Genomic DNA, 25,423 nt, shown 5'->3' on the forward strand with positions numbered 1-25,423 from the left:
GGACCGGATGGACTACACCCCAGGGTTCTAAAAGAGATAGCTGAGGAAATTGTGGAGGCATTGGTGGTGATCTTTCAGGAATCACTGGAGGCAGGGAGGGTACCAGAAGACTGGAAAGTAGCTAATGTAACACCACTGTTTAAGGAGGGAGGGAGGCAGCAGACAGGAAATTATAGGCCGGTTAGCCTGACTTCGGTTGTTGGCAAGATTTTAGAGTCCATTATTAAAGATGAGATTGTGGAGTACTTGGAAGTACATGATAAAATAGGACTGCGTTAGCACGGCTCCATCAAGGGGAGGTCATATCTGACAAATCTGAGCTCTTTGAGGAGGTAACAAGGAAGTTCGGTAAAGAAGAAGCAATGGACATGATGTATTTAGATTTCCAGTAGGCCTTTGACAAGGTGCTGCATAGGAGACTGTTAAATAAGTTACTGTTAAATAAGAGCCCATGGTGTTAAGGGTAAGATCCTGGCATGGATAGAGGATTGGCTGACTGGCAGAAGGCAGAGAGTGGGGATAAAGGGATCTTTTTCAGGATGGCAGCCGGTGACTAGTGGTGTGCCTCAGGGGTCAGTGCGCCTCAGGGGTCGGTGCTGGGACCACAACTTTTCACAATATACATTAACAATTTGGAAGAAGGAACTGAAGGCACTGTTGCTAAGTTTGCAGATGATACAAAGATATGTAGAGGGACAGGTAGTATGGAAGAAGCAGAGGGGCTGCAGAAGGACTTGGACAGGTTAGGAGTGGGCAAAGAAGTGGCAGATGGAATACAATGTGGAAAAGTGTGAGGTTATGCACTTTGGAAGGAGGAATGGAGGCATAGACTATTTTCTAAATGGGGAAATGCTAAGGAAATCAGAATCACAAAGGGAGTCTTTGTTCAAGATTCTCTTCAGATTAACGTGCAGGTTCAGTCGACAGTTAGGAAGGCAAATGTTAACATTCATGTCGCGAGGGCTAGAATACACGAGCAGGGATGTACTTCTGAGGCTGTATAAGGCCCTGGTCATTTGGAGTATTGTGAGCAGTTTTGGGTCCGTATCTGAGGAAGGATGTGATGGCCTTGGAAAAGGTCCAGAGGAGGTTCACAAGAATGATCCCTGGAATGAAGCGCTTGTCATATGAGGAATGGTTGAGGACTCTGGGTCTGTGCATGTTCTCCCCATGTCTGCGTGGATTTCCTCCGGGTGTTCCGCTTTCCTCCCACATTTTGAAAGACGTGCTGGTTAGGTGCATTGACCTGAACGGGTGCTGGACTGTGGCAACTAAGGGAATTTCACAGTAACTTAATTGCAGTGTTAATGTAAGCCTTACTTGTGACTAATAAACAAACTTTAACTTTACTCGTTGAGGAGTTCAGAAGGATGAGGGAGGATCTTATTGAAACTTACTGGAGACTGAGAAGCCTGGATAGAGTGGACAAGGAGAGGATGTTTCCACTATTAGGAAAAACTAGAACCAGAGGGCACAACCTCAGACTGAAGGGCAATCCTTTAAAACAGAGATGAGGAGGAATTTCTTCAGCCAGAGAGTGGTGAATCTGTGGAACTCTTTGCCGCAGAAGGCTGTGGAGGCTAGGTCACTGAGTGTCTTTAAGACGGAGATAGATAGGTTCTTGATTAATAAGGGGATCAGGGGTTATGGGGAAAAGGCAGGAGAATGGGGATGAGAAAAAAATCAGCCATGATTGAATGGCGGAGCAGACTTGATGGGCCGAGTGGCCTATTTCTGCTCCTATGTCTTATAGTCTAAGGGAGTCAAAGGTTATTGGGGGTAGGTGAATGTGGATTTGAGGCCACAATAAGACCTTATTAAATGGCAGAGCAGTCTCAAGGGGCCAAATGACCTACTCCTGATCCTAATTCGTATCTTATGTTTGTCAGTGGTGGTGACGGGAGACAATTTGCGACAATTTAGAAATACCACAACACATTGAACACCAGAGATGGAATTCTCCCCCAAAAATTCTAAGTGCCCCCCCCGCCCCCAAAGGCAGGCCCAATCCATACCCGCACACCTCCCCCCCCCCCCCCCCCGCCCTCCCCCAATGGCCAGCCCCTATCACTGTCCTCCCTCCCTCTGTCTACAATCCCAAATGCAGAGTGACAGGGGAACCCCCCCCCCGAATTAGGCCCTGCCCCTTCTGACCAACCCCTTTGCAATGCCCAGTGAGCAGTGCCAAGATGCTGCTGGGCATTGCCACTTTGCCCCTTGGGCAGTGCCGGGGGCCTCCATAGTCTCCCTTCACTCCAGCTGGGTCGGGCTGCAGCTAGTGGAGCTGTTGTAAACCCCCTGCAGTGAAACACTCCCGACCTGGGGTGGTAGTGGGGGGCACTCGCAGTCCCAGGCCCGCTACTGGGATGCAAATCCTGATTTAAATAATCTGTTCAGCTCCGCGCCGATTTCTGGCGCGGAGCTGACGACGCCAGAAATCCAGCCGGAGATGTGCTAGATTTCCAGTGTAGTCAGTTAGAGCGGCGTAACGGGTTGGGAGAATCCCTCCCCACACACAAAAGTATACTGGCTACAGTACACGACACATGAATTCCAATATACTACAACGCACTGCAAATACTTCTTCGTTTTGTATTTTTGACTAAGCAAGTTCATCAGAGAATAATCAGACAGGAAATGACCAATCAACGCATATTCAAAATTAAAATCATTGTTGTAATATAAAAAGCTAGGAAAAGGCCACAATGCATGTAATTCTCTCTGATACAATTCTATTGTAGATCACTCGTTTGTGGAAAGGGCTCTTTAAAGAACATTTTGTCAAAGCATATAACAGACAAAAAAAAACTGCCAACTAAAATCTTAACTAGCATTTATGGTTGCTTTAAAAGTACAGAAAGAATACCAGTGTAAAAGAGGTCTCCATAGGCAATATCATTAACAGGGAATATTGTAAATTCCTTTTTCCATTGCAAGTTAGCCTGAAATATTGGTCTAATGTGGAAAGCACTGTCCCAGTCTTCAGCTTTCCCCAGCATTCAGATATTTTAAAAATCAATAAACAGTTGGCTGAGAATGACGGGTAGGAATAACTGGATAATAAAAGTTGTTTGCAAATAGAGGCAGCCTTGGAGACAATTTTCAAAGATCAAACTGTAAAGTAGCGATGATAATTAACTATTTATAAAATGCTTTTAAATGCTGTAAACCGCTGACCACAAATTTGCAAAAGCACTTAGATGATTGTAAATATATAAATAGTGCAATTTGCAGAAGCACAAAGAGAGTTACATGCAGCTGCTTTTTAATAATTTTTCTTCAGTCAAAAACCAATAATTATAAAAATCATATCACACCATTATTTACTTAACATCTGACTCAATCCTTGGGAGAATGAGCCAAATTTCCCTTTACGTAACTCAAACATCACCAAAGCAAAAAATATCAATACTTTTTGTAGACCAGTTAATACATGTCCAACTTAGTACAAGGGAATGATCTAACGCGTCAATCTCAAACCAAAAAGACACGGTATGGGAATCCTCTGCAAGACAAATTTCAGTTTTCCAATTAAATTCCTAATTGCCTCTGGTTCCCATATTTTGGTAAATTTGGTTTCTCCTGTTTGAAACATTGATAATAGCTGCTGTTAATGGGTGTATGCTATGAATGCTTCATATTAGGCCACTATAAACTTTAACAAATAGATCAGTAAGAGCTGGAAACATAGACAGTTTTAATTTGTCCAAATATAATAACGAACAGCATTCTAAAGTGTCTGTTATCAGATTGGAATGGTCTTCCTTTTCACATTTCCACCAAGGTTGTAAGGCATCTCTGCAGTAGTCTGATGAAGCAGTTTTTGATATTTTAACATCACTTTTTTCTTCTTTTGACTTTTGGTGCTTGTACATTATCAGTGGTGTCTGAATCACCCTCAGACAATTTTCTTTTCTTTTTTTTTGTTTTGTCACTGTGGTAATCACTGTCATCCCTCCCATGGTTTTCAGTATCTGCATTTAATTCCAGAGTCCTCCGCTTTCTCTTTTTGGATTTCTTGCTGTCTAAAATTACTTCAGCATTTCCTATTCCATCTTTATGAAGACCCTTGTCTGAAAGTTCATTGCTCACAGCCTCTTCAGCTGTCCCTTCTCCAATACATTTTTCACCTTTCTTCTTTTTCTTCTTTCTTACCATCTCGTAATCTGGTTCTTCACTATTCTTTTCCAGCAGCTCTTCAGAGGCCACACCATTTGCTGCCTGCACACTGGGATTTAAAGCAATAAATCATTTCAGTGCACATCAAATGAATCAATACAAAAACAACATTTCTGGTTTTTGATCATAACTCAGTCACACGACAATAAGTAAATTTATCCATATTTAAGCTCTCATTGGCTTTGTTCCATGGCTAGCATGGGGCCCATGCAGATGTTCAAAATTCTAGAATTAAATAGAGGGCCTGAATACATGAACAATAATAGTTTCCATATGGTTAAACTGGTAACTAAATGAGCCAATAACAAACTCTATAGAATAGATTGAGTCTATTTTTAACCTTGGGTTATGAACTTGCTAGCATTCTTAGGAATATTTTCTGTCCAGTTTATAACTTGCATTGTCCATATCCAATCTTTCAGAATGCAACGTTTTCCATTGGAAATGAAAAACACAAGTTTGGTTCTTATCAAGTTCATTCTCTGGCGGGAAGACTAATCTGATATGTACTGAGAAAGAGGGGGCTGGGACAAATCTCAAACCACTGAGTAATAGCTTGGTATTAATTCAGAGGGCAGTTAAGAGTCAATGACACAAGTAAATTATAGAATCATAGAATCCTGACAATGCAGAAGGAGACCATTCAGCCCATCACGTGTACACCAATTCTCCAACAGTCAATCAATTGGGCTTTTATAAAAATACAAGTTTTGTCAGCATTACCAATGCGCGATTTATTTCTTTAAAACATTTTCAAACTACCATGATGGGATTTGAACTTGTGCTTCCTGCATTATAGTCCAGTGATATTACCAAAATAATACTACACCCCTGGTCATCAGCGTACATCAGACAGTAATTAACAATGCAATTTACATTTAACTTCAATTTATATGTCAATGGCTTGAATAAAGGGTCAAAGTGCAGCCAAATTAGCTGACGTGTGGAAGATACAGTCAGCAAAGGGGTATAGATAGGTTAAGTGAATAGGCAAAAATTTGGTAGTTGGGTATGATGCGGAAAGTACAAGGTTTTTCACTTTGTTAGGAAGAACAGAAACAGAACTACAGAATTCGGTGGTACAAAAGGATCTGAGTGTTCTTGTCCACAATGATTAGCTCTGTAAACAGAAGATACTTCTGTGTTTAGTCAAGGTATATATTCCCACAAGGCGAGAAGGTAGGGTGGGATGCTCTGAGAGTCTGTGCAGACTCGATGGATTGAATGGCCTCTTTCTGCACAGTTGAGATTCCACAGCATGGTTGAGGTACTAGATGAGTACTTTGCATTTGCCTTTACCAAGGAAAAAGGTGCTGTCTTGTCATAGTGAAAGAGGAGGTAGTTGAAACACTAGATGAGCTAAAAAATGACAAAGAGGTATGAGAAATTTTAAAATTGCGAGGCCATCAGGACCAGATCAGATGCATCCAAGGGTATGGAGGGAAGGGTGGAAAATTTGACCACACCTGCCATAATTTTCCAATCTCCTCCGGATACAGGGTTGGTTCCCAAGGACTGATGAATTGCAAATGTTACACCCTTGTTTAAAAAAGGGTATAAGGTTAAACCCAACAACTACAAGGTTGGTCAGTTTAAGCTCAGTGGTGGGAAAGCTTTTAGAAATAAAAATCTAGGATATATTAAGACACTTGGAAAAAGGTGGATTGATTAAAAACCTGCATGATTTGTCATGGGCAAATTTAGCTAGTTTGGTTGAGATTTTCTGATGAGGTTACAGAGAGGGTTGATGGGGAAAACTCACTGATGTACATGGGCTTCCATAAGACATTTGATAAAGTGCCACAAACAGCCTTGTCAGCAAAATTGAAACCCACTGAATAAAAAGACAATGTAACATGGAGATGAAGTTGGTTGAGTGACAGGGAACAGAATGATGGTGAACATTGTTTTTGAACTGGAGGAGGATATATAGGTGGTCTTCCCAAGGGATTGGTTTAGGACCCTGCTTTTCTTGATCTGTATTAACAAACCAGATTTGGATGTGTAAGGCACAATTTTAAAACTTGATGACACAAAACTTGGAAACTATGTGAACTGCGAGGATAGTGAAAGACTTCAAGAGGACATTGACCAGTTGATGGAATGGGCTGACTCTTGGCAGATGAATAGTTTGCTAGTTAGAACATGGAGGGAATATGAAACTAAGAGAATGCAGGAGCAAAAGGACCTTGGGGATATACGTGCATGAATTATTGAAGGTGGTAGGACGTGTCGAGAAAGCAGATACAGCATACAGGATCCTGGCCTTAATAAATAGTGGCATGAAATATAAAAGCAAGGAAGTTAGCATGGACCATTATAAAACTGGTTTGGCCTCAATTGCAGTAGTGTTTAACTTTGGGCACCTCACTTTAGGGATGTGATGGTATTTGGGAGGTTGCAGAACAGATTTACTATAGTTCTGGGATTGAAAGACTTCAATTATGTGGATGCACTGTGTGTGTGTGTGTGTGTGTGTGTGTGTGTGTGTGTGTGTGTGTGTGTGTGTGTGTGTGTGAGAGAGAGAGATGGTTCAATTTTGGCATTCAAAAAAAAAATCGACTAATTAATTGAAGAGTAAAAATTTTGCAGGGCAAAATGGCAGAGTGTGGGACTGGCTCAGCTGCTCTTCCAGAGAACTGGCACGGACACCGCAGGCTAAGTGGCCTCTTCTTTTGTTGTACCATTCTATGGTTCTAAGCACAAGTAGTTAGGAAAGCAAATGAAATGTTGGCCTTTATTGCAAGGGCTTGTGCTAAAAGTAGGCTGCCTTGCTTCAACTGCACATGGCATTGATGAAAAACACCTGGAGTACTGTGTACATCTTTGATCTCCTTATTTAAGGAGAGATAACTTGCACTGGAGGCAGTTCAGGGAAGGTTCATAAGGTTGTCCTGGGACAAAGTGGTTGTCTGAATGGACCTATGTCTACTGGAGTTTAGAAAAATGAGAGGTAATCTCATTGATACATAAGCTTCTGACAAGATAGATGCTGACAAGGCATTTCATCAGGGAATTCAGAACTTGAGACACAATTTCAGAATAAGCCGCTGCCCAATTAAGGAGGAGATGAGGGGGATTTCGCAGAGAATACGGAATCCTTAGAATTCTCTTACCTAGATGGGTGCTGTGGAGGCACCGTGTATTTCTAAGGTAGAGGTAGATGGATTCTTATTTGGCAAAGGAAGCAAAGGTTATCAGGGGTAGATGGGAATGCGGATTTTGTAACAAAGAAATCAGCCATGGTGCAGTAGGTTTGAGGGGCTGAATGGCCTACCTCTGCTCCTAATTCATATGTTCGTATGAACTGGAGGGGAGTCCATAGTTATGGGGAACAGGCAGGAAAATGAAGATGAGGCCAAGATCAATCCAATCGTGATCTTATTGAATGGCAGACCAGTAGAGGCACTGTATGGTCTACTCAGCAACTTGTATTATGTAGCACCTTTTTACATAAAACATTCCAAGGTGCTTCATAGGAGCATTATTAAACAACATTATTAAAATGTAACAACATTATTAAAATGTTTTTAAACATTATTAAACAGTGAGGAACATACCTAGAAATTAGGTAAGATGCTTTTAAAAATATCCTAAATAAGGAGTGGAATAGAGAGAGAATTCCAGAATTTGGGACCTAGACAACTGAAGACAGTCACCAAAGGTGGGGCAATTATATTTGGGGATGCACAAGAGACCCAAATTAGAGGAGCGCAGATATCTCTAAGAGTTGTGGAGTTGGAGGAGATTGCAGATTTAGGGAAGGGTGAGACCGTGGAGAAATTCTGAAAACAATGGTGAGAATTTTAAAATCAAGATACTGCTTGACTGGAAGCCAATGTAGCTCAGCAAACAAAGGGGCGATAAGGAGACAGGACTTGCTCTGAGTTAAGACATGAGCAGAGTTTTGGATGACTTCAAGTTTATGGAGGGTAGAATGTGGGAAATAAGCCATGCATTGGATTAGTCAAGCCTACTCCTGGTCATGTTCTTACTCTTGTCATATAATTTTTAATGGACAAAAAATTCAGTTACGGACTGTACCAGAATAAATAACAGTCAAATGCTACTTCAGTACAATTGTGATCACAATTTCAAAGATAGCCCTTCTTTTCATGAAGAGTAAAATCTGTATCATCCTTTGTTAAAGAGTAATATATGGGTGTATGAAGGAAAAACACTTGTTCGATGCAATATCAAAATTATTTTGGAAGGGTCTTCTGAAATTGACCGACAAATCATTTTATAATGAACAATATATTACTTAGTCTTACACCAAAAGAATGATTATATAATGATTCTAGATACTAGCAACTCAGCTGCATGCCATAAGAAAAAGACACAAATTGATCCTAAAAAGTTTGCATAGAATTTACAATGAAGATCAATTTAACTGAAATGGTCTTCTTGGTCAGTCACTCTTGCATTTTGTTTGTGCTGAAACATTCACAAACTTCTTGTTCTGCAACAATTCCTAATGCAAGTGTATAATATTTACAATAATAGTACAGATTTCCTAACATAACCACGAACCCCACCATATATAACGAATCAGAGGGAGGTCTTTACTATAAATGCATCAAGATGATTGCAATATTTTGACTCAGTGGACATAAATAATCCCATGACACGCGTTTGACAAAAAACAGATGAGTTTTTCCCACAGTCCTGGTCAATATTATCCCTCAACCGACATCACCAAACAGATCTTTCAAATTGGGCTGGTTCCATTTCCTAGTTCATTGATTGTGAAGCACTTTGGGAGAGGTCATGAAAAACACTATCTAAATGCAGCATCTTTCATTTTCTGCCACAGTCATTTTGTTCATCTTGGCAAGCTAAAACTGATCAAGATGTCAACCGGTCAAAATTCTATGTCAGATTGCCAGTGTTGATAAAATCAATACCTGAATGTTATATAGTTGTTTCATCTACATATCCTTATGGTATACAAGGTAGCAAAGTGGTATAAAAATAGAAAATGATAGAACAACGCAGTAGAGCAGGGAACATTTGCTGGGGGGGGAAATAGTAAATAATAATTAAAAGGAAATACCATTGAGACCCATCTTTTATAAGTGGTAACGGCAGAATCATTACCAACATCTGCCCTCTGGAAAAAAACATGGCCAGAAGTTATGATTCAAAATTGCTGAACTTAAATGTTGAACCCAGAAGGCTGCAAAGTGCGTAACTGAATAATGAGATGCCGTTCTTTGAACTCTGGTTAAGTTTCATTGGAACAGTGTAGGAGGTCGAGAATAGAGAGGTCAGAGTGTGATTGCAAATTCTAATTTCCACCCTTCCTATGGCATAAAATGAAAGATGTTGCATTTAGCTTGTGTTTTTCATCTGACTGTTCCCTTCCTCTCCTCAATTTTTGTCTTCATTTCTGGAAATAGACAATCAACTAGTATAGTAATCCAGTATAAGACCACTAACCCCAAGTTACTTTGACTACCTTCCTCCCACCGCATGATCTGCAAAGATTCTATTCCATTCTCCCAGTTTCTCTGTCAAGCTGTACTGGCAATGTCACCTTTCATACCAGTGCTTCCACTATGTTTCTTCTCTCCTCCATGGAGGATTCCCCTCCACTCTGGTTGGTGGAGTTCTCAATAGTGTTAATTCCATTTCATGCACTTCTGTTTTCGCCTCTTCCCTTGCCCCCAGAACCACAATAAGGTTATTTTTGATTTCATCACCCAACCCATCAGCCTTCACATTCAATGGATCACCCTCTACCATTCCCACCACCTCCAACATGATGCCACAACCAAACATTCCTTCTCTTTCTTGCCAGTTCAAAGGGACCATTCCCTCTGTGACACTCTCATCGATTCCAGTCACATTCGACATCTCCTCCCCTTTGCTTCCCTTTCCACGGAAGTACAGAAAGTACCACACCTGCTCTTCTGCATCCTCTTTTCCTCCATCAAGTATTCCTTTCCGGTGAAGTTGTGATTTACTTGTACTTCTCTCAATTTATTACGCAGTAGCGCCCGCTCATACTGCAGTCTTCTCTACACTGGGGTGACTGCTTTGAAGAACACCTCCATTCAGTCTGCAAGCATAGCTGTGAGCTTCTGTCAATTCAATTCTCCACCCCATTCCCAACTTTAATCTCTGAGCTCTGCCTGCTATGATGTTCCATTAAAGCTCAGTGAAGGCATCTCACCTTTCAATTAACCACTTTTCAGCCTTTTGGAGTCAACACTGAGTTCAACAATTTCAGATCATAACCTCAGCTCCTGTTTTTTTCCAGATGATATCTATTGATGACTATTTCCATTTCTTTAAGACCCATCCTTATTTGTCCCATCTCCTTTTGCCTTGGGTTTTCATCCATTATCATTTAATCTCTCCTGCCTTCCAATCTATAACAGACCCTCCCTGATATCGTCCCCCTTTTTCCTGCCTCTGTATTTGCTTAAAATCTGTTCCATCTCTAACTTTTTCAATTCTGAATAAGATCATCAACCTGAAATGTCTACTTTGCTTCTCTTTCCACAGATACCGCCTGACCTGAGAATTTCTGACATGTCTGTTCTTCCAGATTTCCATCACTTGCAGTATTTTGCTTCTCATTAAAAAAGTCGCAATTGCTTGTGAATCTAGGTACCTCTGTGCGCAATATTCTAACTGCCTCATGAAGCTTTAGCAACACTGAGAACAAATGCAAACAGAGTTGGCAGATATGCATGTGGCCTGTGGAGTTCAAATTGCTACACAAGGCACAGACTAATTTTATTGACCCGGAATCACAGAATCCCTGCAGTGCAGAAGGAGGCCATTCGACCCATCGAGTCTGCACCAGCTCTCCAAAAGAGCACCTTACCCAGACCCTAGCCCTGTAACCCCACGTATTTACCCCGCTAATCCCCCTAACCAGCACATCTTTGGACTGTGGGAGGAAACCGGAGCACCTGGAAGAAACCCATGCAGACATGCAAAGAAAGTGTAAACCTACATTTTTTATGCATCATCAAATTTTGCATTCACATTGGCTACATATAGTCATAGGCTACATATAAAGTCATAGGCTATCGGGTAGATTAAATTATCACTCTTAATAGACTGATAATAAAACCATTGCATTTATGTGGGAGAGATGAAGTTAAACAGTAAAATAAATGGCAAGAATGTCCATTCTCTTTTCTTAATGATGAAATTAAATTGCAGAAAACCGTGGCTTTGAAAAGTGGAAATTTTGCGTACGGTAATTAATTACGATGAAAAGGAGACATTCTCCCAGTTTTCACACAAAGGAATCACAGCCCAAAAAGTCTGAGTCAAAGTCTGATCTACTCTGTCAAAATGTTTCATCACTATATAACAGTATACTTACCGGTACTTTTTACTCAACCGTCCTCGAATGCACAGTACACCAGCGACATCAGCATCCAGCTGTAGAACTTCAAACTTCAGGCTATCGCCCACAGTTACTGCAAAATCTGGCCAAGTTCCATTTGCCTGATGTGGTTTGGGTATTGAAGCATTAAAACATCCATGCACCAGACAACCAAGATGACTGGGGGCAACTTTATTCACAATACCCTGAAAAAATTCAGCACACAAAGTGATTAACCTATTGTCCTCATGCGTTTAAAATCCTTGCAGAAAAGTATCAGTAAAGTATCAACTTGTGATTTTATGTTCCTTTTTAAAAGGTACTGGCACTCAGTATAATTAACAGTCTGATAGTGCTTGTGAAAGCCTATAGCCCAGACTACACTGTCCTGTTGGCTGAAGATGGTGGCAGCTCTTTGAAAAAATGAAAGGCTATATCTACTGCAGAACAAACCATTTTGTTTTAAGTTAACTTTAAGACAAGCACCTTCATATTTACAAATGGAATAAAAGGCCAAGATTCAGTCCTAGATGAGCCTCAATTCTCTGAAGTTAAAGGTTGGAAACACCAAAATCATCTTCAGCCCCCATTACAAATTCCATACCTTCACTTGCAATTCCTTCCCCTCCCGAGTGACTGTCTCAGGTGAATAAAACCATCAACAATATTTGCATCCTTTCCAACTCCAAGCTTCTGATCCCATGTAATTGCCATCACCAACACCAACCACCTGAATTTTCATAACATTGCCAGCCTCCCTGCCTGTCTCAGTCCTTTTGCAGCTGAAACCTTCATCCTTATTTTTTGTCATTTCTAAACTTGACTATTCCAATCTTATGGAATCTGTATTCCCTCAAAACTGTGCCATTTGCACATTAAGTGAATATCCTGAAAAATCAGCAAGTCGGAAGAAATCCTGCTTTTACTAAACAAACTAATCCTCTTTTGCCCCACCCTAATTTTGAGTGACTTATTTTCATCTTCTTAAAAATCTTTTCCAGTAACATTCCCAAGGTAGAAAGGAGGGCGGTATTCATATTTCCATATTTTTGCCTGTGCTGTTAAACAAGCCATTAGGAAGAGTCAGACTAACATAGCAATTGCCTCAAACTTTGGTTCCCTTTAGTTGAATAGGAGCTATTGGATTATTTACAAGTCAAAATGCAGTAGGAAATCCTTTCCCCGTTTCAGAATCTTGGTACACGAACACGCTGATCCACCAAACTGCAATCAATAAAATATTACAATAGTGTTTCATCGATGAAAAAAGCCCATTTGTCAGTCACTGTTTTTAATGTACCAGCTGCATGATTATCCATTCTTCTCAATGACTTCATCCCCTGATGGGGACAAATAATGAGCACTGGGACTTCAACACTTTTGCCTCACCGTAAACCTACAGGTGGTTAAGAATAGTCAGGGATTTTGAATGTATTATCTAATTCCAATAGGTCTCATTCCTATTTCTTTACAGGATGAAGCTGTGCTCAAGCAAATCCGAGATTCTTTCAACAACCTTGTCTACTTGTATTCCCACACTTGTCTGACACTCCAAAATAGCTCCTTGTTTAACACTATTTTAGTATTAACTAATTTTGGTGGCAGTCTATTCTTAAAACCTATTTTCTTGACAATATCTCGCCTTGCTCAAGTCGTAAAATTCAAATGTGCTTCTCAAGAAATCCCAATTTTAAATCAGTTTTTTAAAATCCAAACAATCTTGGCCTTTCTGCTTTCTCAGTGCCTGCAATTTATTTACGTTTCAAGTTTGCCTTTCCCGTCCTCAATGAAACTTAAACTTACCACCAGCTTCTGTCCAATTTTAGGCCTGAAGATAACAAAGTTTGCTTCAATGTTGAGATGTATATATCCTTGGTCGTCATAGATATCGCCTAATTCACCAATTAATTTGACTTTATCGAAAGCGATTGGGACACCCTGCAGACTAACAAACACATTAAGAGGTTATACAATCATTCCAACAGAACCTGTTAGGTAAAAACTTAAGACACAATAATTGCACAATAACCGCACTGAGGGTTCAGAAGCTCATTTATAAAAAATTCCAAACTAAACAAAAGCAGGCATTTTATCCAAATGGAAATGGCTGAAAGATTTTTTTTCCTGATAATACTATAAATCCGTAAAGAGATAAGTGAAGTTGCAGCATACATGATGGATTTTAAAGCTTAAACAATTCACTTCCAAACAAGTCACTTCCAACAAGATACTCTGTCAGAGAATCAGTGCAGATTCAATGGGCCAATTGGCTTCTTCTGCACTGTGGGGATTCTATGAATTACAAAAATGTTCAGCAGAGACTGAAATTGCAAGCATGAAAGGCAAGTACAATGGACTCCACAAATTATGCGATTCCCAGTCTCCAAACGATGCTTTCCCACAGCTTAGCCAAAAAAATCAGTTTTGGCCAAATCATCAAACACATCTTCTGGGACAAAGAGGCACCACTGATGAAATCAGTGAAAGTAACCACAGGTCAGGATGCTCAATTCAATGGTACATTTTCCCCATCCCTCCTGAGAGTAAAGTGCTGAATTCCAGGCTGATGTAACTTCACCAAAATGATCACATCATGAGATGTGACAAAGACCAATCTACTGTGAATGGCATAACAGGCTGACCTGTCACCTACATACTGGCCATCTTCAGCATTTTTCCCTCTCCTGATTACAAGTTTTAGGCCAACCATAACAACATTGCTGTATGCTGCTGAAAGCTGTTAACTCAATACAGGCTGGGAATCGCACCTGGATCTTCTGTATGATACAGTTTAATACTAAACTGGGTGGTTCCTTTCTTCACTAAGCCACATCTAATTAAAAGTTGATGTGAATTATACAGTGAATAATAGAATCATAGGTTTCCTTACAGGCAATCATTTCATTAAAGGTTCCAGATGAGATCAGAAACCGCAAGATTAAAACTCGTGATCTTGAATAATTATCTGAACCCAAGATAAAATGACTGCCTTTTAATTAACTTCATATATCTAATTATAACATATGCAGCACAGATCGTATGGGCAATTTTATGGCACTTTGGGTTTTTTCCCAGCTGCAGATATCCATGTGATGTCTGCACCAAAAAGAAATCAAAACATGAATCATTACTTATTTTTCCAACTGGAAAATCAACAGTTGATTTCCAAAATGTAAGAAAGAAAGCACTTCTATTTATAAAGTTCCTGCAATGATCTCAAGATGTTCTAGAGCCCTTCAGACAGTGAAGTACTTTTGAATTGGAGCCACTGTTCTAATGCAGGGACTGCATCAGCCAATTTGTGCACAAGGTCCCACGATCAGCAACGAGATTGATGATCAGGTAATCTGTTTTAATGATACTGGCTGAGGGATAAATTTAGATCTGCACTATTTCTGGCTTTTCACCATTTAGAAGCTTTCCTGTCAGGTCCCCTAAGGGTCCAAAGTGGATGACTCCACCTTTGCTTACATGGAAATCCATTTACCAGCTTTGTCAATTCAAATAGTTGTTTGGTCTAGAGCTTTGGAGTATTGCTGAAAAGCATCATTTTGTCAAAACTTTCCATCTTGCACTCATCAGGACAATGGCAAGATGACCAATGTCAGGGAAACAACAATGATCCACTAAAAGCATGTTCCAAAGACTTGTGGATTGTATCAAACAGCATGCTCCTTCTGCTGTTTACAATGGGCAAAGTACAGACTGTACCCAAAGAGTGATGAGCCTGTGGAGTTCATTACCACAGGAAGTAGTTGATGCCAATACTCAAGAAATGGCTAGATATAGCACTTGGGGCGAATTGGATCAAAGGTTATGGGGAGAAAGCAGGATTAGGCCATTGAGTTGGATGATCAGCCTTGATCATGATGAATGGCGGAGCAGGCTCGAAGGGCCAAATGGCCGCCTCCTGCTCCTATCTTCTATGTTTCTATGCACCCAACCCGCCTGTGCCTGCGAAACTTAAAGCAGAGTATCCAACATTGGATGTGATTCTACAATTGGATAACATTTGCTAAATAGTCTTCAGTGTGCTAAAAATTACTCTGACAACCAATTTAAGATTATCAGTTGGGCTCACAATGTGGCGCATTTGCGTTTACTGGAAGCTACATTTATTAATACACAGGATCCTGTTCTTTGCAGACAGAAAGAACATGTACACACATTGCACACGTTTCAGTTAAACAAATTAAGTGATAGCAATTCACTGGCTTATTCCTCAGGGCAAACCCTTGCCCAGAGTTAAGCTGCCTGGTTTAAATTTCAAACAATGTTTGGCAGTAAACTGTCACTCACTATCAACTGGTGCAATCTTCATGGCAGTGCCACTACCAGAGTGCCAAACAATCAACACTCTCTTCTCATACAGTATAAAGTTGTTGCCTGACATTGGGATTCTTGCGATTGTCCAAGATAAAAAGCTTCTTCAAACCGGGCTGTAAATTCCAAGCTCTCCAGTGTCAATTTGGGAATAGTACCCCAAAGATGCACTGGGGAATCCTTCTCGCAACTTCACAAGTAAACATTTGCAAGGCAATTTGCCAAAAGTGCAAATTTACTCTGGGCAATTACCCTGCCCTGAGAACCATCCAAAAATGGGATTTATATCTCAAATTTCAGATGGTTCCGACAGGGTTACATTAATAGTTACTCAGAAAATGTTAAAAAAATTAAAGCCTCTTCTAACTTCTGGGTAACTATCATGAAAACCCAGACAATGCCCTCCCCCTTACCTTTTCCCTCGCCTGTTATTTTCAATCAGACCTTTAAACTGATCTAGCTTACAGCAACTGGTGCTGTAAAAAAAGGGATTATTGTCCTTCTTCAATCCAACTCTTCTGGACATCTGCACTGCCTGGACCTCGCTTGGCCTATGTCGGAAGGTCAGACAAGGCAGACACAGAAGTAATTCCGTGCAAGTAATTGGGCAATCTAAGGAAGTTACGACTCAATGTATTTTTTCAGCAATACTCTGCCTATTCACTTAACATCTACACTTCCGTCTACACTGCTTGCAACACCGCTGATCTTCATTTCATTGGCATATTTTGGTTTTCCCATTCAAACCATGAAGAAGAATGAATAGTCGCGGCCCCAACACACTACCCATCAGCCAATTTTCTAACGAGGTTAATAATTTGCTTTCAATTCCACAGATTTCAACTATAGCTAACAGTCACTTAAGAGGGACTTCATCAAATGTCTTCTGGAATTTCATAAAAATAATCAGCCTGACACAGAGATCATTCAGCAGAGGCCAGGGTGGTTCACCGTCCCATTCCTCTGCTCTATCCCCATAGCCCTGTAAGTTTCTCTCAACATCCAATTTCCTTCTGAAACCAATGTCTCATCTTCGATCACTCTTATGGCAGTGAGTTCCAGTGATCGAGTTACCACTCACTGCATTAAAAACCTTCTTTCTCATATTCTCCATGCATTTCTTGCCCTAAACCTTAAACGTGCGTCCTTAGCCCGTCCCATCAGTTACTGGGAACTACTTTTGTCATTCTTGGGGGCACATGGGCATCACTGGCTGACCAGCATTTATTGTCCATCCCTAGTTGCCCTTGAGAAGGTGGTGGTGAGCCACCTTCTTGAATCGCTGCAGTCCATGTGTTGTGGATTGACCCACAATGCCGTTAGGGAAGGAATTCCAGGATTCTGACCCAGATAATGCGAAGGAATGGCAATATGTTTCCAAGTCTGGACGGTGAGTGGCTTGGAGGGAAACTCAGAGGTGGTGTTCCTATGTATCTGCTGCCTTTGTGCTTCTAGATGGAAGTGATCATGGGTTTGGAAGGTGCTGTCTAAGGATCTTTGGTGAATTGCTGCAGTGCATCTTGTAGATAGCACACACTGCTGCTACTGAGCTTCGGTGGTAGAGGGAGTGAACGTCTGTCGATGTGGTGCCAATCAAGTGGGCTACTTTGTCCTGGATGGTGTCAAGCTATGAGTGTTGTTGGAGCTGCACCCATCCAGGCAAATGGGGAATATTCCATCACACTCCTGACTTGTGCCTTGTAGATTGAGGACAGGCTTTGGGGAGTCAGGAAGTGAGGCTCAAAGGGCCTAATCCTGCTTCTAGTTTCTATGTTACTCGCCACAGTATTCCTGGTCTCTGACCTGCTCTTGCAACCAGTGTGTTTATGCGGCAAGTCCAGTTGAATTTCTGGTCAATGGTAACCCCAAGGATGTTGACAATGTGGGATTCACTGATGGTTACACCATTGAATGTCATGGGGCAGTGGTGTGTCTTTTTTTGGTGAAGGTTATTGCCTGGCATTTGTGTGGCACGAATGTTACTTGCCACATGTCAGCCCAAGCCTGGATATTGTCCAGATCTTGTTGCATTTGAACATGGAGTGCTTCAGTATCTGAGTCGTCACGAATGGTGCTGAACATCCCCACTTCTGAGCTTATGACGGAGGGAAGGTCATTGATGAAGCAGCTGAAGATGGTTGGGCTTAGGGCACTACCCTGAGGGACTCTTGCAGAGATATCCTGGAGCTGAGATGACCGATTCTCCACAAGAACAACCATCTTCCTAGGTACCAGGTATGACTCCAACCAGTGGGAGTTTGCCCCTGACACCCACTGATTCCAGTTTTGCTAGGGCTTCTTGATGCCACAATCGGTTGAATGCAGCCTTGATGTCAAGGACCGTCACTCCCACCCTGCCTCTGGAATTCAGCTCTTTCGACCATGTTTGAACCAAAGCTGCAATGAGGTCAGGAGCTGAGTGATCCTGGCGAAGCCCAAACTGGGCGTCACTGAGCAGGTTATTGTTGAGCAGGTGCTGCTTGATTGCACTGTTGATGACCCCTTCCATTACTTTACTGATGATCAAGAGTAGACTGATTGGGCGTTAATTGGCCGGGTTGGACTTGTCCTGCTTTTGTCTATTGTAGTTAAACCTGTCATTATCTTGTGCACCTCAAATCATCTCTGCTTCAAGAATAACCCTAGATTTCCTAATCTAGCCTTATAGTTAAATTCCCTCATCACTGGAACCATTCTGATAAATCTCTTCTGCATTTTTTCAAGGTCTTTCTCATCCTTTCTAAAGTGTAGTGACCAGAAGTCGATACTATACCTCAGTAGTGACCTAACCTAAACTATATATGGGTTCAGCATAACTTTCTTGCTTTATACTTAACACCGCACTTTATGAAACAAAGGATTCCATATGCTTTGCTAATTACACTCTCAATACGTCTCGCCACCTTCAAATATCTATCCATATGAACCCCCAGGGGAGCCTAGCACACAAGTACGAAAGACTTGTAACCATCTTTACCAGAAGTGACAGCAGGATGATCTATTTCAGCCTCCACCCAAGGTCCCCATCACCACAGATAGCAGTCTTTAGTTAGTTCACTCCCCATAATAGAGAAACTGATGGGTACTGCATAAAGCAAAGACTATGAACCCCAACAACCTCTTGGCTGTAATACTGAAGACTCCAGAACCAAATTCACCTCTAGCCAAGCTATTCCCATTCACTTAACACACTGACATCTACTCAACATAGTGGTGATTTGCCTAGTTGTCTACAAAAAGCAGGACAATCCAATCCAGCCAATTACTACCCCATCAACCAACTCTCAGCGATAAAAGTGTCAAGTTGCATTTATTCATGGGTCCTCACCTTTTGACTCCCCAAAGCCTCTCCACCATCTATCTACAAGGTACAAGTCAAAGTCCGGAGTGTAATGCAATACTCCCCATTAGCCTACAACATTGCAAAATGATTTTGTGTGCACCATTTCCAGGACGCATTGCAACAACGTAAGACTGCTTTAATAACACTTCCCAAAATTTATGATGTTGAGCATCTAGGTGAACAAGGGCAGTAGTCGCTTAGAAACGCTATCCCCTCTTCCTCCACATCCTAATTTGAAATTATATCCATCATTACATTCTGTAATCATCAGGTCAAAATTTTGAAATCCCTACCTAACAGCACTGTGGGAACAGCTTCACCATATGGACTGCAGCGGTTCAAGGAGTTGGTACACCACCACGTACTCATGGGCAATATGTGATAGACAATATATGTTGGCCTTGTCAGCAATGTCCATACCATCACTGAATAAATGACAAAATGGAGGATATCAACATATAGGCATGGTGGCAATGGTTAGTACTGCTGCCGCAAAGCGCCAGGGACCTGGGTTCAATTCTGGCCTTGGGTGACTGTGTGTGGATTTTACATGTTCTCCCCATGTCTGCATGGGTTTTCTCCCACACTCCAAAGATGTGCGGGGCAGGTTGATTGGCCATGCTATATTGTCCCGTTGTGTCAGGGGTACTAGCAGGGTAAATATATGGGGTTACAGGATTAGGGCCTGGGTGGGATTGTTGTTGGTGCAGGCTCAATAGACCGAATGGTCTCCTTTTGCACTTTTATCCACTGCAAGGATTTTATGATTCTATATTTGTATGTCTACAACAAATCTGTGGATGGGAGCTAACTGCTCCACATGGGGGATAATTTTAACTTTTGGTGACAAATAATGATAATCAGCCTCCCTTTATGCACCCTCCCCAATTTTCCTCCAGGGTTGCGGTAAAATGGGCAGCCAATCATCACTATCAACATATAAATTATAATCATGGAGTGCCCCCACCGTGCCCTCCCACTCTGTGAAGAGTCCATTCAACATATCAACATATAGGCACGGTAGCACAGTGGTTAGCACTGCTGCTGCACAACTCCAGGGACCTGGGTTCGATTCCCGGCTTGGGTCAGTGTGTGTGTGGAGTTTGCACATTCTCCTCGTGTCTGCGTGGGTTTCCTCCGGGTGCTCCGGTTTCCTCCCACAGTCCAAAGATGTGCAGAGTAGGTTGATTGGCCATGCTAAAATTGCCCCTCAGTGTCCTGAGATGCGTAGGTTAGAGGGATTAGCCGGTAAAATATATGGGGATAGGGCCTGAGTGAGATTGTGGTCGGTGCAGACTCAATGGGCTGAATGGCCACTTTCTGCACTGTAGGGTTTCCTATGATTCCTATGAACCCAATGTAATGGGAATATCCATAACATTTTTAAAATCCAATAAGCAAGACATTTAGAAAATCATAATGCAACTAAGCAGGTTCAATGTGGTTTTGTGAAAGGGAAATCTTTTTGAACAGTTTTTGAAGTTCTCCGAGATATCATAAGCAAGGGGGATAAAAGGGGAACCAGTAGATGCAATGCATTTGGATTTTCAAAGGACATTTGATATGTTGCCAAATAAAAGGTTCACAAGAGCTCATGGTATTGGGGTGATATTATCAGCATGAACGAAGAATTGGCTAACAGGATTAGTCAGGATAAATGGTCATTTTCAATGCTGGGGTCTCAAATATTTTCAATCTACGTTAATGACATGAATGAAAGAGCATTATAGCCAAATTTGCTGATGATATAAAGATGAATGGGAAACAAGCTGTAAGGAAAACAGTGTGCAAAGTGCTCTAGATTTGTGTGAATCGAGTGGGCAAATATTTTGCAGATGGGAGTATAATGTGGGGAAAATGTGACATCATCCATTTTGGTAGGAATAGAAAAATAAATTATTTAAATGGAGAAAGACTGCAGAGGAATCTGGGTGTCTGTGTACATGAATCACAAAAAAGTTTGAATGTAGTTACAGCAAGTGATTAGGAACGCAAATGGAATGGCCTTTTATTACAAAAGGGATGGAATGTACAAGCAGACAGGTCTTCGAACAGAGCTTTGGTGGACCATATCCAGAGTACTGCGAACAGTTTTAGTTTCCTTATTTAACGATATGTATATTTGGATTGCAGACAGCACCAACAAGGTTCACTAATTTGATTGCTGGGATGATGGTGTGGTTTTCTGAGGAAAGATTGAGCAGGATGGTGTATACTCAATGAAGTTTGGAAAAATGAGGGGTAATCCTATTACACTTCTAGGGAATCTAGAACAAAGGAACAGATTCAGAATAAGGGGTCTCCCATTTAAAAAGATAAGTTCTTCTCTGAAAGGATTGTTAATCTTGGGAATTCTCTATCCCAAAGAGTAGTGGAGGCTGCATCATTGAATATATTCAAGATCAGGTTAGACAATTTTTGATCTACAAGGGAGTTGTGGGTTAAGGGAGGCAGGCAGGTAAGTGGAGTGGAGGCCACAATCAGAACTGCCTTATTAATCTTATTGAATTGTGGAGAAGGCGCAAAGGGCCAAATGTCTTACCCTTTTTATGTTCTATAGCATATCAATCTTACTGCAGCACAGTAGTTTAAAGATAAACAGAATTTTATGATTAATAAATTACATTCATGGTCACTAATCTGACTCTTCTATTTTGTGTGTTGGCCCATAAACAGTGAAAGATTTAACAACTTACAGTGCAGAATAACATTGCAAATGATTCAGTGGTTCAGGAGTTAAAAATGGACTCTGCAAAGTAGGAGATATTAGGAGGGGTGACTAAAAGCTAGATCACAGAGCAGGATTTTAGGAGGGCCTTAAAGGAGAGTTGGTGAAGTGTCAGAGGAGATTAAGGCAGGAATTACTGAGCATGAGGTCTTGAAGGATGAAGGCACAGACATTAATAGCTGGGTGAAGGGTGTAAGGAAAAGTCAGAACCATAAAATTTGGAAAGCGGACATGGCTATAGGGCTTCAGGAGCTTCCATAAGTCAGAAGAGCCAGGCCCTGATCAGAATAGGTTTAGCAGCTCAAAACTAAACATTTCAATGGCAGTAGAATTATAGACCACCACATGGCCCAGCATATTCCTCACTCTACCATTACCACCAAGCCAGGGGATCAACACAAAGGAGTTTAGAAGAATCTGCTAGGAACCGCAAGTGTACCATGGTTTCAATGTTCGCAATGTTTAACATGATGAAAAATGTGAAGAAGCTGGCTATGACTTCAAAAAATTCCTTCAATTCGGGAAGTCCCAATAGATTGAAAGTTGGCAAACGTTACACCGCTTTTCATAGAAAGACTGCAGGTTGGGCGAGTGGGCAAGAAAATGACAGATGGAGTCTAATGTGGTAAATTGTGAGGTTATTCAATTTGGTTCTAAGAATAGAAATGCAGATCTTTTTAAGGGGCACAGTTGGAGGATAAGGGGTTGATCATTTAGGACTAAGATGAGGAATATTATTGCACTCAAAGGTTTTGAATCTTGGGCATTCCCTACCCCAGAGAGTTGTGGATGCTCCGTTGTTGAATATACCCATGGCTGAGATGGACAGATCTTTGGTCTCTTGGGGAATCAAAGGCATACAGGGAGTTAGCAGGAAAGTAGGCTGAAGATCAGCAATGATGGTGTTGAATGGCAGAACAGGGTTGAGGAAATGTATTGTCTCTTCCCGCTTCTCATGTTCTTAGTGCAGATTACTATTCTCCCCTAATTCCATAGCTCTAATCCTTCTCCAGTAGTCTTCCAATTTTCTAAGGTCCGTTAGTGTCCTCTGCATTTCCTCTTTCTACCATAAATTATCAATATGACTTTTCAAGCACAATCATCATTTTAACATCAATGCTAACTCCTTCTACCTTGGTCTGGATATAGAATCCATACAACAGAAACATAGAAAATAGGAGCAGGAGGCCATTCGGCCCTTCGAGCCTGTTCTGCCGTTCACTATCATGGCTGATTATGCAACTTAAAGCCTGATCCCACCTTCTTCTCATATCCTTTGATCCCCTTTGCCTCAAAGTGCTACATCTAACTGCTTCTTGAAAGCATTCAATGTCTTGGCTTCAACTACTTTCTGTGGTAACAAATTCTACAGGCTGATACACTCTGGGTGAAGGAGTTTCTTCTTATCACTGTCCTAAATGGTCCACCCTGTATCTTCAGACTATGACCCTTGGTTCTGGATATCCCCACTATTGGGGCATGCTTCTTGCATCTACCCTATTGAGTACTGTTAGAATTTTAGCGGTTTCTATGAGAACATTCTTCTGAACTCCAGTGAATACAATCCTAACCGACTCAACCTCTCCTCAGACATCAGTCCTGCCATCCCACATCTGGTAGCACGTGGGAACATCCTTAATTGGGTGAGGGTTGTGAATATTGGGAATTATAGATCACCACATGGCCCAGCATATTCCTCACTCTACCATTACCACCAAGCCAGGGGATCAACACAAAGGAGATTAGAAGAATGTGCCAAGAACCGCAAGTGTACTAGAGAGCTGTAGATGTTCCATCATTGAATACTTTTAAGGCTAGGATAGACAGATTTTGAATTTTTCCAGGGATATGGGAAGGAGGCAGGGAAGTGGAACTGAGGTCGTGATGAGCCAGATTTGTATTGAATGGTGGAGCAGGCTCAATGGGCAGTACATTCTACTCCTGCTCCTATTCCTTGTGTTGCTGTAGTCCACCCAAGACTGGACATTAGATTCAATGTCAGCAAATTGGACAATTAGATAGAGTTTTTCTTTCAAAAGTTGCAAACGCCAAGCTTACTATTTAATGGATTTTAAAATACAATCAATGCTGGACCGCACCACCCCCACAAATGAATTCTAGACCGTGCTTGTTTGGAGAGAATTCCAGCAGCCAGCACAGAGAAGTCACGACTAGAAAAGATCCAAGTCAGTAATTCCACAAGTCCTCCACCATCCCTACCAACCGATACCTCATATCCCCATCAACCCTCCTGCTTCCCTCTCACTTCACCTTTCTTCACTCACTTCCCCACTACAATCCCCCTCCCCTTAATCTTCACCCCCTCTCTCCTCCACACACTTCTCCCACCCCCCCAGATTTCCCCCACACATTCCCTATTTCGCCCCCTCTGTATCTCCCCCTTCGCCCCCTCTGTATCCCCCCCTTCGCCCCCACTCTACACCCCCTCCACTCTATACCCCCCCTTCCCCCCCCACTCTATACCCCCCCTTCCCCCCCCACTCTATACCCCCCCTTCCCCCCCCACTCTATACCCCCCTTCCCCCCCCACTCTATACCCCCCTTCCCCCCCCCACTCTATACCCCCCTTCCCCCCCCACTCTATACCCCCCTTCCCCCCCCCACTCTATATCCCCCTTCCCCCCCCCACTCTATATCCCCCCTTCCCCCCCCCACTCTATATCCCCCCTTCCCCCCCCACTCTATATCCCCCCCTTCCCCCCCCACTCTATATCCCCCCCTTCCCCCCCCCCACTCTATATCCCCCCTCCCACTCTATATCCCCCCCTCCCACTCTATATCCCCCCCTCCCACTCTATATCCCCCCCTTCCCCCCCCCACTCTATATCCCCCCCTTCCCCCCCCCACTCTATATCCCCCCCTTCCCCCCCCCACTCTATATCCCCCCCTTCCCCCCCCCACTCTATATCCCCCCCCCACTCTATATCCCCCCCTTCCCCCCCCCACTCTATATCCCCCCCTTCCCCCCCCCCACTCTATATCCCCCCCTTCCCCCCCCCCACTCTATATCCCCCCCTTCCCCCCCCCACTCTATATCCCCCCCTTCCCCCCCCCCACTCTATATCCCCCCCTTCCCCCCCCCCACTCTATATCCCCCCCTTCCCCCCCCCCCACTCTATATCCCCCCCTTCCCCCCCCCACTCTATATCCCCCCCTCCCACTCTATATCCCCCCCTCCCACTCTATATCCCCCCCTCCCACTCTATATCCCCCCTCCCACCTCTCGGAGAAGCGGTGTAGTTCGGTGCGGAGCTGCCTCTCGATGCCGGATTTCTGCCGCTTCAGGTAGAGGGGGGAGAGGGCGATGTGCCTGCGGCAGGTGTCCAGCACCAGGCACGAGTACGGGCTCGGTATGAGGGAGCAGGCCTGTGGAAAGGAGAGCTGCTGGAGGACCTCCGGGGTTGGGGCCGCCGCCGCCGGCGGACTCTGCATCCTCGCCGCTTCCCCTGACATCGCCATGCTGCAGCAACTGCCGTAA

At 42.5% G+C, this 25,423-nt stretch overlaps 1 protein-coding gene across 1 annotated transcript; it reads right to left on the reverse strand.

The window, feature by feature from the left end:
• Positions 1 to 2,573: 2,573 nt before the first annotated feature.
• On the reverse strand, positions 2,574 to 25,423 carry polr1f (RNA polymerase I subunit F). Its single transcript, XM_078238490.1, has 4 exons — positions 25,166 to 25,423; positions 13,334 to 13,475; positions 11,528 to 11,736; positions 2,574 to 4,228 (listed from the first exon to the last, which is right to left on the reverse strand). The coding sequence occupies exons 1-4, from the start codon at positions 25,402 to 25,404 to the stop codon at positions 3,838 to 3,840; spliced, it is 981 nt and encodes a 326-aa protein (XP_078094616.1). The 5' UTR covers positions 25,405 to 25,423; the 3' UTR covers positions 2,574 to 3,837.

The sequence above is a fragment of the Mustelus asterias genome, chromosome 2 (assembly GCF_964213995.1).
Source record: "Mustelus asterias chromosome 2, sMusAst1.hap1.1, whole genome shotgun sequence".
NCBI classification, from domain to species: Eukaryota; Metazoa; Chordata; class Chondrichthyes; order Carcharhiniformes; family Triakidae; genus Mustelus; species Mustelus asterias.